The 14,883-nt window shown below is 45.0% G+C and overlaps 1 protein-coding gene across 22 annotated transcripts in view; it reads left to right on the forward strand.

Annotated features, from left to right (window-relative positions):
* The first annotated feature begins 9,941 nt into the window (after positions 1–9,941).
* Positions 9,942–14,883, forward strand: part of SENP2 (SUMO specific peptidase 2) — a 42,683-nt gene continuing 37,741 nt past the window's right edge. For 11 of the 22 annotated variants that reach the window (XR_015162979.1, XR_015162996.1, XR_015163002.1 and 8 more), the window contains exon 1: positions 12,901–13,099. Coding sequence is in view for 11 of the 22 variants with exons in the window: in XM_086397715.1 (XP_086253841.1) it covers positions 12,999–13,099 (101 nt within the window). In the remaining 11 variants the exon portion in view is untranslated. Of the gene's footprint in view, positions 10,309–12,900; positions 13,100–14,883 lie in introns of those variants that run through there. The other 11 variants (XR_015162995.1, XM_086397729.1, XR_015162963.1 and 8 more) reach the window with 7 other exon arrangements.

Genomic DNA, 14,883 nt, shown 5'->3' on the forward strand with positions numbered 1-14,883 from the left:
GGGTTTTAAAAATTCCAAATGATCTGTCAACTCCTAACCATTTGAATGGTACTATTTAGTTTAAGGTATTCTAAGGAAAACCATTGCTTCATTTATCATCAGCTACTCATCATAAAAATGAATAATGGTCAATTTTCTCAATACTATGACACTGATAAATGACAACTCAAGAACATCAGAATTTTCCTTATTTCCAGTTTAGCATTATATACTGGCTTTTTTTTTTTTTTTTTTTAATCTAGAAATCACTTGCTACAGAGAGCAGAGTAGAAAGAGGCAAGCAAGCTTCTGGACAGGAAAAACAGGTATGCAAATGTAATGGGACTGAAGGGAGGTGGTTTTATGACTCTCATTGGCTTCAGCATTGGGAAAGTTGACCTATGTCCCCTCCCGCCCTGGGAGGGCTCCAAGTTGGTATATGACTCACTGTAATGCCCTTTTGTCCTTTCATCTGCATCAGTGGCCTGGCAATCTCTCACTTCAGGTCCAGGTTTGGCAAGATATATCTATTTCTTTGATTCATATTCATTTTATAAGGGCTTCCCCGATAGCTCAGTTGGTAAAGAATCTGCCTATAATTCAGGAGACCCCGGTTCGATTCCTGGGTTGGGAAGATCCCTTGGAGAAGGGATAGGCTACCCACTCCAGTTTTCTGGCCTGGAGAATTCCAGGGGTCGAAAAGAGTCAGACACGACTGAGCAACTTTCACTTTCACTTTCATTCTATAAGGAGATCATGTTGCGGGCATGCGTGTGTGCTGGGTTGCTTCAGTCCTGTCCAACTCTTTTGACTCTATAGTAGTCCCATGGACTGTAGCCCGCCAGGGTCCTCTGTCCTTGAGATTTTCCATGCAAGAATACTGGAGTAGGTTGCCATGCCCCGCTCCAGGGGATTTTCCTGACTCAGGTATCAAATCCGTGTCTCTTGCATTTCCCACTTTGGCAGGTGGATTCTTTACCACTAAGCCACCTGGGAAGCCTTGGAGATCATGGTAACTTTCTCCAAATCCCTGTAGTTTTTCATTTCTTCATTCCTTCATTTGTTGAACATTTCTGGAGCTTCCATTAAAAAAAAAAAATAATATTACAAAGGGACTTCTCTGGTGGTCCAGTGGTTAAGAATCCCCCTGCCAAAGCAGGGGACACGGGGTCAATCCCTGGTCTGGAAAGATTCCACGTACAACTAAGGGCAACTAAGCCCCAGTGTCTCAACTACTGAGTCCATGCTCTAGAACCCCTGTGAAGCAACAAGAGAAATTATCGCAATGAGAAGCATGAACACAACTAGAGACTTGCCTATGCACAGCCACGAAGACCCAGCACAACCAAAAATACATAAACTTTAAAAAATAATAATCAAGGAAAAATAGGAAACGGCTCCTTCCCTCAAGGAGACACATCACTACCAGCAGCAGCAGCACCGCCACTGCTACTACTAAGCCTCACACAGGAAGTGTCCTCTGAACTGAATTTCAAAGACTAGGTAGTAGTTCACAGCTGAAGAAGGAGGAGCCAAGGCATTCCAGGCAGAGGGAATAAACTTGGAGGCATAAAGAAGTGTGGATTGAATGTTTGGTATATATAGAGTAACAATAAAGTAATTTGAAGATAGGAAACGATGAGGGAATTTGAAGACAGGTTGTGAAGAACTTTTTATCATGCTTAGGATATTGGAATTTTGTCTTCAAAACAGTGGAAACCTAGATTTTTTTTCTTGTTCAACTATTTATATGTTAATATATTACTATTATATAATAATGTTACAGGCAAAAACCAATTCTGACTCCATGTTGGAACTGTTTCTTTGACTTGCTTTTGTTGATTTTGTTTTTGTTTTTAATTAATTAATTAATTAATTTTAATTGGAGGCTAATTACTTTATATTGTAGTGGTTTTTGCCTTACATTGACATGAATCAGCCATGGTGTACATGTGTTCTGCATCCTGAGTGATTTTGTTATTGTAATTATACCTGATTGTCTGCCTTAGAGAACCCTGCCCCTCTACCGGACTGTTAAAGTGCCTTTGTTTAGAACCCTGTCCAACTGTAGATGGCAGGAAGGAAGAAATTAATATACCCCCTGACAGAGGCTTAGGGCTTCCCTTATGGCTCAGATGCTAAAATATCTGCCTGCAATGCAGGAGACCTGGGTTCCATTCCTGGGTCAGGAAGATGCCCTGGAGGAGGGTACAGCGGTATAGCAATCCACTCTAGTATTTTTGCCAAGAGAATTTTATGGACAGAGAAGGCTACTGTCCATGGGATTGCAAACAGTCAGATACAACTGACGGTGTTTTTACTTTGTTTCCTCACCTCCCCACATCTCGGATCTATAAAAGAACCTTTAATCTAGACCCCGACAAGATGGTTATTTTGAGATATTAGCTGTGAAAAGAAGAGAAGCGAAAAGCCAAGGAGAAAAGGAAAGATATAAACATCTGAATGCAGAGTTCCAAAGAATAGCAAGAAGAGATAAGAAAGCCTTCTTCAGCGATCAATGCAAAAAAATAGAGGAAAACAACAGAATGAGAAAGACTAGGGATCCCTTCAAGAAAATCAGAGATACCAAAGGAACATTTCATGCAAAGATGAGCTCGATAAAGGGCAGAAATGGTATGGACCTAACATACCATGCCTAACATACCAGGCAGAAGATGTTAAGAAGAGATGGCAAGAATACACAGAAGAACTGTACAAAAAAGATCTTCACGACCCAGATAATCATGATGGTGTGATCACTGACCTAGAGCCAGACATCCTGGAATGTGAAGTCAAGTGGGCCTTAGAAAGCATCACTACGAACAAAGCTAGTGGAGGTGATGGAATTCCAGTTGAGCTATTCCAAATCCTGAAAGATGATGCTGTGATAGTGTTGCAGTCAATATGCCAGCAAATTTGGAAAACTCAGCAGTGGCCAAAGGACTGGAAAAGGTCAGTTTTCATTCCAATCCCTAAGAAAGGCAATGCCAAAGAATGCTCAAACTACCACACAATTGCACTCATCTCACATGCTAGTAAAGTAATGCTCAAAATTCTTCAAGCCAGGCTTCAGCAATATGTGAACCGTGAGCTTCCTAATTGCCAAAATCCGCTGGATCATGGAAAAAGCAAGAGAGTTCCAGAAAAACATCTATTTCTGCTTTATTGACTATGCCAAAGCCTTTGACTGTGTGGATCACAATAAACTGTGAGAAATTCTGAAAGAGATGGGAATACCAGACCACCTGACCTGCCTCTTGAGAAATTTGTATGCAGGTCAGGAAGCAACAGTTAGAACTGGACATGGAACAACAGACTGGTTCCAAATAGGAAAAGGAGTTCGTCAAGGCTGTATATTGTCACCCTGCTTATTTAACTTCTATGCAGAGTACATCATGAGAAACGCTGGACTGGAAGAAACACAAGCTGGAATCAAGATTGCTGGGAGAAATATCAATCACCTCAGATATGCAGATGACACCACCCTTATGGCAGAAAGTGAAAAGGAACTAAAAAGCCTCTTGATGAGAGTGAAAGTGGAGAGTGAAAAAGTTGGCTTAAAGCTCATCATTCAGAAAACGAAGATCATGGCATCTGGTCCCATCACTTCATGGGAAATAGATGGGGAAACAGTGGAAACAGTGTCAGACTTTATTTTTCTGGGCTCCAAAATCACTGCAGATGGTGACTGCAGCCATGAAATTAAAAGACGCTTACTCCTTGGAAGGAAATGACCAATCTAGATAGCATATTCAAAAGCATCTAGATAGCATCCTTATGACCAATCTAGATAGCATATTCAAAAGCATCTAGATAGCATCCTTATGACCAATCTAGATAGCATATTCAAAAGCAGAGACATTACTTTGCCAACAAAGGTTCGTCTAGTCAAGGCTATGGTTTTTCCTGTGGTCATGTATGGATGTGAGAGTTGGACTGTGAAGAAGGCTGAGCACCGAAGAATTGATGCTTTTGAACTGTGGTGTTGGAGAAGACTCTTAAGAGTCCCCTGGACTGCAAGGAAGGAGATCCAACCAGTCCATTCTGAAGGAGATCAGCCCTGGGGTTTCTTTGGAAGGAATGATGCTAAAGCTGAAACTCCAGTACTTTGGCCACCTCATGCGAAGAGTTGACTCATTGGAAAAGACTCTGATGCTGGGAGGGACTGGGGGCAGGAGGAGAAGGTGAAGACAGAGGATGAGATGGCTGGATGGCATCACTGACTCGATGGACGTGAGTCTGAGTGAACTCCGGGAGTTGGTGATGGACAGGGAGGCCTGGTGTGCTGCAATTCATGGGGTCGCAAAGAGCTGGACACGACTGAGCGACTGATCTGATCTGATCTGAGCCTGCCATTTTCTTGCTCAGCCAGATTTCCCAAGTAAAGTCGTATTCCTTGCCTCAACATCTCATCTCTGGGATTTATTGGCCTACCATGCAGGAAGAAGAGCAGGCTTGGACTTGGTAACAATAATCCAAATATAAAAAATAATATTTTGTATGATCCTATATAATAATGTGATAAATTATATAAATATTTAATAATATATTTGTGTAACATTATTATATGAATTTTTTGGTAGTTTGTTATAAAACAAGAAGGAAAATATCTACATACTACTTTTCTGGCCTAAGAAGTATTTTTCATGGAATCGAGCTCTTTGGTTTAGAAATCATGACTCCCTTGAAAACAACGTGTTGAACAAAAGCAGCGCAAACTCAGCTCAGTCATTTCAGTAACTGCTTGTTTTTGGAATGCTGCTCAGAACACTTCAAGGAGAGATGGCTCTAACAAGACCTCATGTATGCACAATGGCAAGACATAGGCAAAATGCTTTTTACTTAGTAAAGTTCATGAAAAAAAATTTTCTTTTTCAGAGGAATGTTCAGTATTTCAAGTCCATTGGTACCATGTTTTATAGATTTACTTGAACCTTAAACCATTGTTTTATTTTCTTTATTTAAAAATTAAAAAACAATTTATTTGGCTGTGTTGAGTTGGTTGCAGCACAGGTGATCTTTGTTGTGTCATACAGGATCTCCTGTTGAGGAGATGCAGGGACTTTCTAGTTGTTACTCTCAGGCTTGGTTGCTCCACAGCAGGTGGCATCTTAGTTCCCTGACCAGGGATCGAACCTGTGTCCCCTGCATTGCTTCCCTGGTCGCTTAGATGGTGACGAAATCTGCCTGCAGTTCGGGAGACAGGGTTCAATCCCTGGGTTAGGAAGATCCCTGGAGAAGGAAATGGCAACCCACTCCAGTATTCTTGCCTGGAGAATGAGGAGCCTGGCAGGCTTTCATGGGGTGTTGCAAAGAGTCGGACATGACTGAGCAACCATCACTTCCTCCCTGCATTGCCAGGTGGATTCTTAACCACTGGACCACCAGGGAAGTCCCAAACTGTTCTTTTAAAATACTGTTATTAGAGTCAGGTTTTGTTATTATTTATTTTTAATTAAAGGCTAATTGCTTTACAATATTGTGTTGGTTTCTGCCATACATCATGTTTTTATTTTTATTCAGCTGGCTTCCCAAGCATTGCTCTTGAGAATCCTGCACCTTCATTAGACAATTATTCCCTGGAGTATGCACATAAAGTTGTCTGTGCAAGAAATATCTCAATGGAAAAGTCCACCCCTGGAATTTGGAAGATCTATCCTTGTGACTTTTGACTTGGGTGACCATTTGGAACCATCGTGAACACTTTGAGGGGCTCACACTGTCTAAATTGGGAGGGTATTTCTTGCCAGGCTTTCCCTGCTCGTCTGTCTGCACCTCAGTTTCAGCTGCTTTCAGAAATACTTGTCTCTCTTTTTGATATTCTCCCTAGGGCCATCCAAAGTAAATTTTAGGGTTGCCACATATTTCAAGTCAGGCTTACTCCAGACAAACCTCCCAAATTTGGCAAAAATCAACTCAACCATAGTTGCTCAGTAACAGAAAAGTAGAAGCATGAGTTATAAATTTATTTTCACTAATAAAAAAGAACAACAATAATATAAATTTACCTTCCTTAACAACTGGTAACAGAAGAACAACAACAACGAAAAGACAAAGAGAAACCTGAAAACGGAAGAGGGGCAGGGTAGAAGGGGAGACAGCTACGGCAATGGTGTGAGAGATGCTCAGGCCCGAAGGACGGTGATTTGGATGGGTTTGTGTTCTTGTTACAGAGTGAGATGAGCACAGCCCTTAGCAGGCAACCATTGCTGGCCGCATTACTTCGCACCCTGTTACTAGGCAACAAGCCTTGCTCAGCGCCACAGTGGACCCTGTCCACAAGCAACCAGCTGTCAGTGAGTGACCGTTAGTTGTCCTGCTCAGCTATTGGTCAGTGCTGCAGTGGGCCCTGTCAACAAGTAATGAGGGACCATTAGGGAAGTGATTCAGCCAAGGGTCAGTGGTGTGGTGGTCATCAGGTGGAGAGTGAGGTAAGAGGCAGATTCAGGCCTTCTCCTGGAGGCCCTCCAGCTCACGCAGTCTTGGGCCAGCAGAAGAACTGGAGGGCCCAGGGATCAGACTAGGGCTACATCCTGCAGGCCTGCAGGGCCCTCACTAAGGCCTTCCTCTAGCTTTGGCCTACGCCTTGAGGAGTGGTGAACCTCTCCCCCATCCCTGTCTCTTTGACCTAGTAGCAATGGCCGACTGCCTGAGTTGCAGTCTGTGAGACCTGGTCTCTCCCGTTTAGGTGGCCTGAGGAGACTGAGGGACAGTTGGGTTGGATGCCTGGCTCCCTCAGGGATAACAGCTGGGCAGGGTGTGGGAACCTGCCCCTGAAGGAGCTGCCTCCTCTTAACCAGGACTGGGACCTCGGAGGGGGAAAGTTGGGCCTTGGACCTTTGCCCTTTCTTTTCAGGACACAGAAAAACAGGCAGAGATTTGCAGGAACATTGTTACCTGACCATGACCCAACCTCAAGAGCAAAGGATCTGACACCAAGAAGGCTGCAACAACTAACCACACGCCTCCCTTAGCTTCTGCTTTTAAAGAGGCTTGCTGAAAGCTTTCAGTAACTTTCAGATGGGAGCGCATGAGCCTCCCATCTACTGTATGAACCTGTAATAAACCTTTCTCTGTCCAAAACGCTAATGTTTTAGTATTGATTGGCCTCAACTGTGCGTCGGGCACATGGACTTGCAATTTGGTAACATTCCCAAATTGGTCCTATAGACCTCAACTTGGGCTCTGGCCCAGCCAAAGTCCCTTGCCTTAGTGGGGAGGGTTCTTTTTCTATTTGGATTCACATGACTAATAACAAAACTGATGCTGAGACTGAAACAGCACATGCTTTAATCAATGGCCAGAGAATGAGAAATAGGAACTTGGCTTGAGACTCAGCTTCTCAATCTACCTGAGATACCATATATATAGGAGGGTTGAGGTCAAAGGAGGGGACTGAGTAAAGAAGAATAGGAGGATTTCGCTGGTGGTCCTGTGGTTAAGACTCCCCCCTTACACTGCATTGGGTATGGGTTGTTGGGATCTAAGGTTCTGCAAGCATGGCCAGAAAAAAAAAAAAAAAAAAAGAGAGGGAAGAATATTTATTACGTATCTGAGAACAGGGATGTGCTATGCTTGGGAAGACAGCAGTCTTTTTATAACACTGGATTTCAGTCCTTCAGTGGGCTTGCTTGGCTGTTGCCACAGCAACTGTCAACTGTTGGATGTGTTATCAGGCAAATATATTACCATGAACATAATAAGGAGGGTCTACTGGAGGCTTTCTACCATCTTGGACCTAGTTGGTTCTAACAGATTTTGGTGGGCTCTTCTTCTTTTCTGGTGGCTTCCTGTAAGATAACACTTCCCTGCAGCTTAGTTCTCTCAGTGAAGGGGGAGGATTATAGGTGAAGGCTAACAGCCTTGGTAACATTTGGAGAGGGGAAGGGGCAGATGTGTAGGAAATATAGGGTGCAGAATTGGCAAGTTAAATGACTTATTAGTTATCAGAAAGAAAAAAAAGAGGGAAGAGATTATTAATAGTAAGCACTTAGCTATGCTGGGCATTGAAGTAGCCTCTTTATATACATAAACACATTTAATGCGCCCACAGATCTCTTACTTGGCCTCTCTGTACACTGATGCTGAATCAAATCTTGGAAGACAGTTTTGGGTGAAGTAGAAAGTTATAGTTGCTCAGTTGTGTCTGAATCTTTGCAACCCCATGAACTTTAGTAAGTCACTCCCCTGTCCATGGAATCCTCCAGGCAAGAATATTGGAGTGGGCTGCCATTTCCTCCTCCAGGGATCTTCCTGATTCAGGGATCGAACCTGGGTCTCCTGCACTGCAGGCAGATTCTTTACCATCTGAGCCACCAGAAAAACCCAAGAAGAAAAGGATAGCTTTATTACTTTGTAGGCAAAGGGAGATACTCCAGGTTTTTGACTTGAAAAACTATGTTTCAACCCCAGAGAACTTAATGAGGCTTTTTATAAAAGTGGGTCAAAGGTGGGGTCTCGAGACTTCCCTGGTGTTCCAGTGGTTAAGAATCTGCCTGGCAATGCAGGAGACATGGGTTCAATCCCAGACTGGGGAACTAAGATCCCACATGCCTCGAAGCAACTAAGCCTGCTCACTCTGGAGCTCACCTGCCACAACTAGAGATCCCACATGACAATGACGCATGATGTCAAGATCCCACATGCTGCAACTAAGACCTAATACAGCCAAATAAATATTAACCCCTCTGGCGGCCACCCCCCGCTTCCCCCCCCCCCCCCCCCCCCCGTCTCTGACAAGATTATAGTCTTCCCTGGTGGCTCAGCAGCAAAGAATCCTCCTATAGTGCAGGAGATACAGGAGATAAGGGTTTGATCCCTGGATCTGGAAGATCCCCTGAAGAGGGAAATGGCTACCCACTCCATTCTTGCCTGGGAATTCCTATTGACAGAGGAGCCTGGCAGGCTATAGTTCTTGGGGCAAAACTTTGAGCCTAAACCACCTGACAAGATTGGGGTGTGAACAGGGCTCCCTATGCCCTTAATCTTCAGGTGGTTTGTTTCCTAATCTTGAAGATCTTCTCTAGGCTCTTTAGTCTTGCCTCAGGTGATTTCTTGGCTGCCCCTCCCTTGATTGGCAACTGCTCTAATCTGCCCTTTGGATCTCAGGGAAGGTCATAATGGCTGGAGTCTGCCTACCAGAAATGAGAGACAGAAAGGCCTCTATCCCTGGGAGATCCACAGGGCCCTACTTGGTTTCAGATCTGAGAGACAGACACTCTATTTTACAGTTGGGGAAGTAGGTGTAGGTAGGGCCTGGTGCTATTTCCCTACATGAGGGAGGCCGAGCCATTTGCAGTTAATGTGAGCAAATTTTGTGATAAAATCTAGGACACAAAAGCTGTACTTGCTTTCAGCATAATAAGGCCAAAGTTATTAGATGAATTGAATAAGATCAAAGTCACATTGGGCTTCCCAGGTGGCACAGGGGTAAAGAATCCACCTGCCAATGCAGGAGACACAAGAGATGCAGGTTCTATCCCTGGGTCGGGAAGATCCCCTGGAGGAGGAAATGGCAACCCACCCCAGTATTCTTGCCTAGGAAATCCTATTGACAGAGGAGCCTGGCAGGCTATAGGAGTTGCAAAGAGTTGGACATGACAGAGCGACTAAGCACACATGCAAAGTCACAGTATCAGAAGGGCATGTTTTCCTTGAGTGCCAGAGGAGTTGGTCTGCAGAAGGAAATTAATTTTCAGGGTAGTGAATTATGGTAGACATTAGGCACATCAGGCCCAAACCAACAATATCTCATCTTTGGGCTCCTATCCATGTCCATGACATGGCCCAGACCTCTGTTCTGACAGGGGTCAGCAGAAACAAAGTTGAGACGAAATCTTTTAACACTCGGAGAAGGCTGGCAAAGGGAAAAATTTGCAAGCCTAAAGAATGGATTAGAGGGCTGGGTCTTCATTGTTCTGGGAGGGGAGGTAGGGTTTGCGGAAGGCGGGGGAGGGGCCATGGAAAGACGTGAAGGAGAGGATCTCCGCTGGAGGAAGAGGTCTTTTTAGAAAACTAGGGTAACCAGTTAGGAAACCTTAGGAAATCTTAAGCAATGCGGTTGAGCTCCTCTGATGGTCCACGGGTGCACATTATCCAAACCAAGGGCAGAAATGTCAGTATCTTCATTACTGCATGTGATTTTGGGCTTCTCCTCTGGGCCTCCGGTGAAGAGTTGCTGGGTCTGGAAATGGCTGCGGCAGTGGTGGACTTGGGGTTAAGGATAACCCCCCTCCTTGGTCAGTGGATGGGCAGTGGTCCAGACCTCTACTGTGGACAGCAGGACATCGAAGGCACCGACCGGCAGATGAGACCCAGACGGAAGCGACTGTAAGGCTTAGTCCCTTTTCTCCATTTCCAAGAGTGGCTAGAGAAGTAGACGGACACAAGGGGCTGTAGGTTTGGGGAAGGGCTGGCAGAGTTACTATCTGCTGATGAGGTCCTGAGATTCTGACTAGAGTTTGTAATTTCACAGCCTTCCCACTGTTTCTGGCGGGTGACTGACATTTCAGAATTGGGTTTGCGAGGGTGCAGGGAAGGAGGCGGGAAAAGAAAAAAAAAATGTGTCGTGGTGATGTACTACACTGTTCTGAGACTTGATGCCAATGTTTCTCTAATCTTGGTGGCCAGAACCTGGGAGAAGCTGCTATTCTAAAGCGGCTTGCAATTTTCTGACTTGTGTTTTAATGAAGACCCCCTTTGGTGTTGGAGAATTCCTTCCCTGAACTTGAGGGGGTCTTTTTGGTTTGGCAATAGTAAAGACCAACTTCTTTAGTGGAATGTACAGTTGGGACACAGCTGAACTGCCCTGCAGAATAATGCCGATGGTAATCTCCTTTTAAGTTAACTTGAGAGTCCCCCTGAAATGAGTTGGGGTAGAAGGGCAATTATCTTTTGTTGGTGACATGTAGAAATTGCTGAGAAGAGTGGAGAGATGAAATTTTGGGAGACAGTAGGCTTTAGATGCTGTACTTTTTTTTTTTTTTACTGCACCGTGGGGTGTGCAAGATCTTAGTTCCCCAACTAGGTAAGAAATCTGTGCCCCCCTGCACTGGAAGCAGAGTCTTGATCTCTGGATGGGGAAGTCCCTAAATGTTGTACCTTGTAATGCTGCTACTGCTGCTGCTAAGTCGCTTCAGTTGTGTCCGACTCTGTGCGACCCCACAGACGGCAGCCCACGAGGCTCCCCCATCCCTGGGATTCTCCAGGCAAGAACACTGGAGTGGGTTGCCATTTCCTTCTCCATAGCCATTTCTAAATCTTTTCAGCTTTGCAATTCTCCTTTTATTCCCACATTATCTGTAACAGCCAGGTGTTAGCTATATTTTAGGGCATTGAAGGAGGAGCCCATGTTCACACTTAGAATTTGCTTCTAGCCTCTAGAAACTGCCTCCATCTCCCCTGACCAGTGTGAAGGTAGCCACTGGAGGGTAGCTGGTGGTTCTGGGACTCTAGGGGGTGGCTTGCAGCAGAATCCAGGAACAGTGTTTATCGAGCAAAGGATGAAGCTGTACTGAGGAGTGCCTGTGTTGAAGTTCAAGCAAGTTTGAAGTATGACCTTAATTGAGGATGAGATTAAGGATCAGGTGCATACAGAGAGGATTTTTGTAGGGCATAAAAACTTTTGAGGATTCTCAGGAGTGTTGGGGGAGGGGACTGGATTTGGGACTGGATTTTCCATTAAAAAGGATGGGTCATTTTCTGTTGTAGATAATTAACCAGAACTAGGACCTCTAAAAAAGAGAGGGAGAGTAATTAGCACTCCCTGCCAGCTCTAGGCGGAGAAGGCAATGGCACCCCACTTCAGTACTCTTGCCTGGCAAATCCCATGGACGGAGGAGCCTGGTAGGCTTCAGTCCATGGAGTCGCTAGGAGTCGGACACTACTGAAGCGACTTAGCAGTAGCAGCAGCAGCCAGCTCTAGGGAGACTAGCAGGCCGCAGGTAACTTTTCATCCTTAAGTTTCTGTGAAGCCTTCCTTGAGTTCTGTCCTTCACTTCCCTAGACGACTGTTTTCCTTTCTCTGGTTCCTACTGCACTTTGTACCCACCTTTATTACAGCAGCCAATTATCTTTTTAAAAATTAATTGAAGTGTAGTTTACTTACACCCAATTAGCCTGTATTGTAATTTGTAATCATATCTCCCAGTAGACCTCAAGGGCGAGGGACTGGCGCTGGTACACAGATCGCGGTTCAAATTCCAGCTATGCCACTAGCTACCTCTTTGACTTTAGGTAATTACTTAATCGCTGTATGCCTCGATTTCCTTATTATTTAGGCACAAAAAGTAAAAAATTGAAACGGGCACAAAGCTCCGCATCGCCTGCGGTTGCTGGGAGAAATGAAGGTGACTGCGTGTAAAATACCAGGCACAAAGTATGTGCAAAACAAAGGGCGCCTAGTAGGGTAAATTAGAAAGGGAAAGGCTACCCACTCCAGTATTCTGGCCTAGAGAATTCCGTGGACTGTATAGTCCATGGGGTCACAAAGAGCCGGACACGACTGAACGACTTTCACTTTCAGTAGGGTAAACATCTGTTAATTAACGTACACTCAAATATTTACTGATAAACCACCCAGGTTTCAGGCCTGGAAGCACTCCCTCTCTCTTGGAGAGCCCTCACGTGCGGTCTGTGGGCCTTGTCCCGCGGGCAGCCTCAGGACTGGCTCTGCCGAAGAGAAAACCCCTCCCACAGACCTTACGGTCTAGTGAGCCATTGGGCCAGGACCAGGCTTTCAGGTTGCTAGGCTAGGGAGGTGGAGATCTAGACTGCGCCTGCGCAGACTGAGGGCTAAGCTGCTTTCCGGTCGGGCGGGAGGAGGTGACGTCAGAAGCGGGGGCCCGCGGGGGCCGCCTGTAGCCCTGGGGACGTTGTATCTCTGGGCCCTAGGATCGCGTCACAAGTCGGCGACTGAGCTTTGGCGGCGGTGGCCGAGGCAGCGAAGGCGGCAGCGGCGGCGACAGCTCTGGGGTTTGCGTCTCGGGGTGTGTCGGCCGCCGCTGCTGCTTGGGCCTGGTATGTACAAATGGCTGATTAGGATTCTCGGCACCATTTTCCGTTTCTGTGACCGGCCGGTGCCCTCTGCCAGGGCCCTCCTGAAGAGGCGGCGCTCGAACAGGTGAGAGGAGAGGGGGCCGAGCCACGGCCTGGCTCTCCCCCTCCCCCACCCCGGATTCGGCTGGCGTAGCGTGATCCAGCCAGGCAGGCCCCGCTCGGCAGAAACAGGTAGCTGGGCGGAGGCGTTAGAGGTGCGGGTCGCGGGTGTCCCGGTGACGTAGTCGCTCCTCGGCGCTGTGCAGATGCGACTCCTGATGATGAAAGGGACTAGTGGTCGGTGATGTGAATATCTTTCTTTTTAGAGTCCAAGCTGGTTTCTATCAACAAATGGGGTTTTTTAAATCATATTTTGCTGCTCTTAGGTTGAAAACTTAAAATTGAAGGAATACTGTGTTTGTGTGGCTCATTGTTTACAAAACACACTCCCAAGTGTCATCTCTGCGCAATAAGTGTAGTTAAGGGAAGTGAACTTCATAGTTTGCGCAAAGCTGTTTTGACTACACTTTCTGTTCTCTTAGCACCAAGACGCAGTAGCTGTCTTGTTTGGAAGGCAGCTGTCAAACTTTGCGTGTGTGTGTGTGTGTGTGTGTGTGTGTGTGTGTGTGTGTGTGTGTTTTGCTGGGGAGGGAGGGAGAGTGATCCTGTGCTTTAGCATTGCTGCTGCTGCTGCGAAGTCGCTTCAGTGTTGTCCGACTCTGTGCGACCCCAGAGACGGCAGCCCACCAGGCTCCCCCGTCCCTGGGATTCTCCAGGCAAGAACACTGGAATGGGTTGCCATTTCCTTCTAAAAGATCACTAATCTGTACTCTAAAATTAAGTTAAAATTTGGGGGAAACTAAAAGTTGTTCTTAGCATTTGCCTGTTGGTTTGTCCAGTTTCCTAGTGTCTACCACCTTCTTTAAGAATTAATCTAGAGAATAAAATACCATACCAATTCTATACATAATCCCCCCAACTTTTAATGATCAAATGTTAATTTCATTTATTAAGCCTCAAGATCGTCAGAGGGTGGTTTCTTGGAGCTTGAGAGAGCAAGGTGATTATTTACTATGTGAGTCTAAGAATGCAGGTCATTGATGAATTAGTTGTGGACTAAAAATTCCATCATGTGTTCCAGAGAGGGCAAGGTTTCAACATATTCTTTCTACCTTTCTGCAGGGTTGATATAGGCATCATTTGAGAACAAGTTGTAAAGTGCCTAAAATGATGCTTAGGGTATGTAAGGGTAGTGTTTATGTATTTTGTCCCAAGGGCCTTGTGCAGAGGCTCATGTGGATAGGCACTTGCTACTTATTTATTGAATAGAGAAATGTTAATTTCCTCTCCCTCGTCCTTTATTATTTTTACTATGAACCTCTACTGGTCAGGAAAACAGTGGTTTGTATATCAAAATCCTGTTCTTTACCACACATCCTTAATCTCAAATAACTTTTAAATGTAGACCATTTTTAGGTCCATCTTTAGAAAGATGATTATACCATGAACTTTTAACTTTCTTGAAGCATAGGCCCCAAAATTTTCTTGGATTTCCAAATTCTTGTTATCACTAGTAATATAGTTTCCATGATAAAAATGTAGTTAAATATAACACCTTTTTCTGGCTGAGAACTATCTTTTACGGTGTCCTGTCATCTTGTGTTTCCTATTTCTATGTGAAGTAGAAAATGACTTTCTCTTGTGGGGAGTGTCATCTTTCAAAAGGAAATTATTCTTAAATCATTTCTGTAAAGAAAAGAAATAACATACTCCTAAGCTTTTACGTGTATTCCTTTACTAGGTAAGTGATATCTGGTTGGTTTCATGTTTGTATTTTAGCCAGACTACAGGTTATTATATAATAGGGAG

The sequence above is a fragment of the Bos grunniens genome, chromosome 1 (assembly GCF_055505025.1).
Source record: "Bos grunniens cultivar Pamir isolate PY7600 chromosome 1, Bosgru_T2T1.0, whole genome shotgun sequence".
In the NCBI taxonomy this organism is placed as follows: Eukaryota; Metazoa; Chordata; class Mammalia; order Artiodactyla; family Bovidae; genus Bos; species Bos grunniens.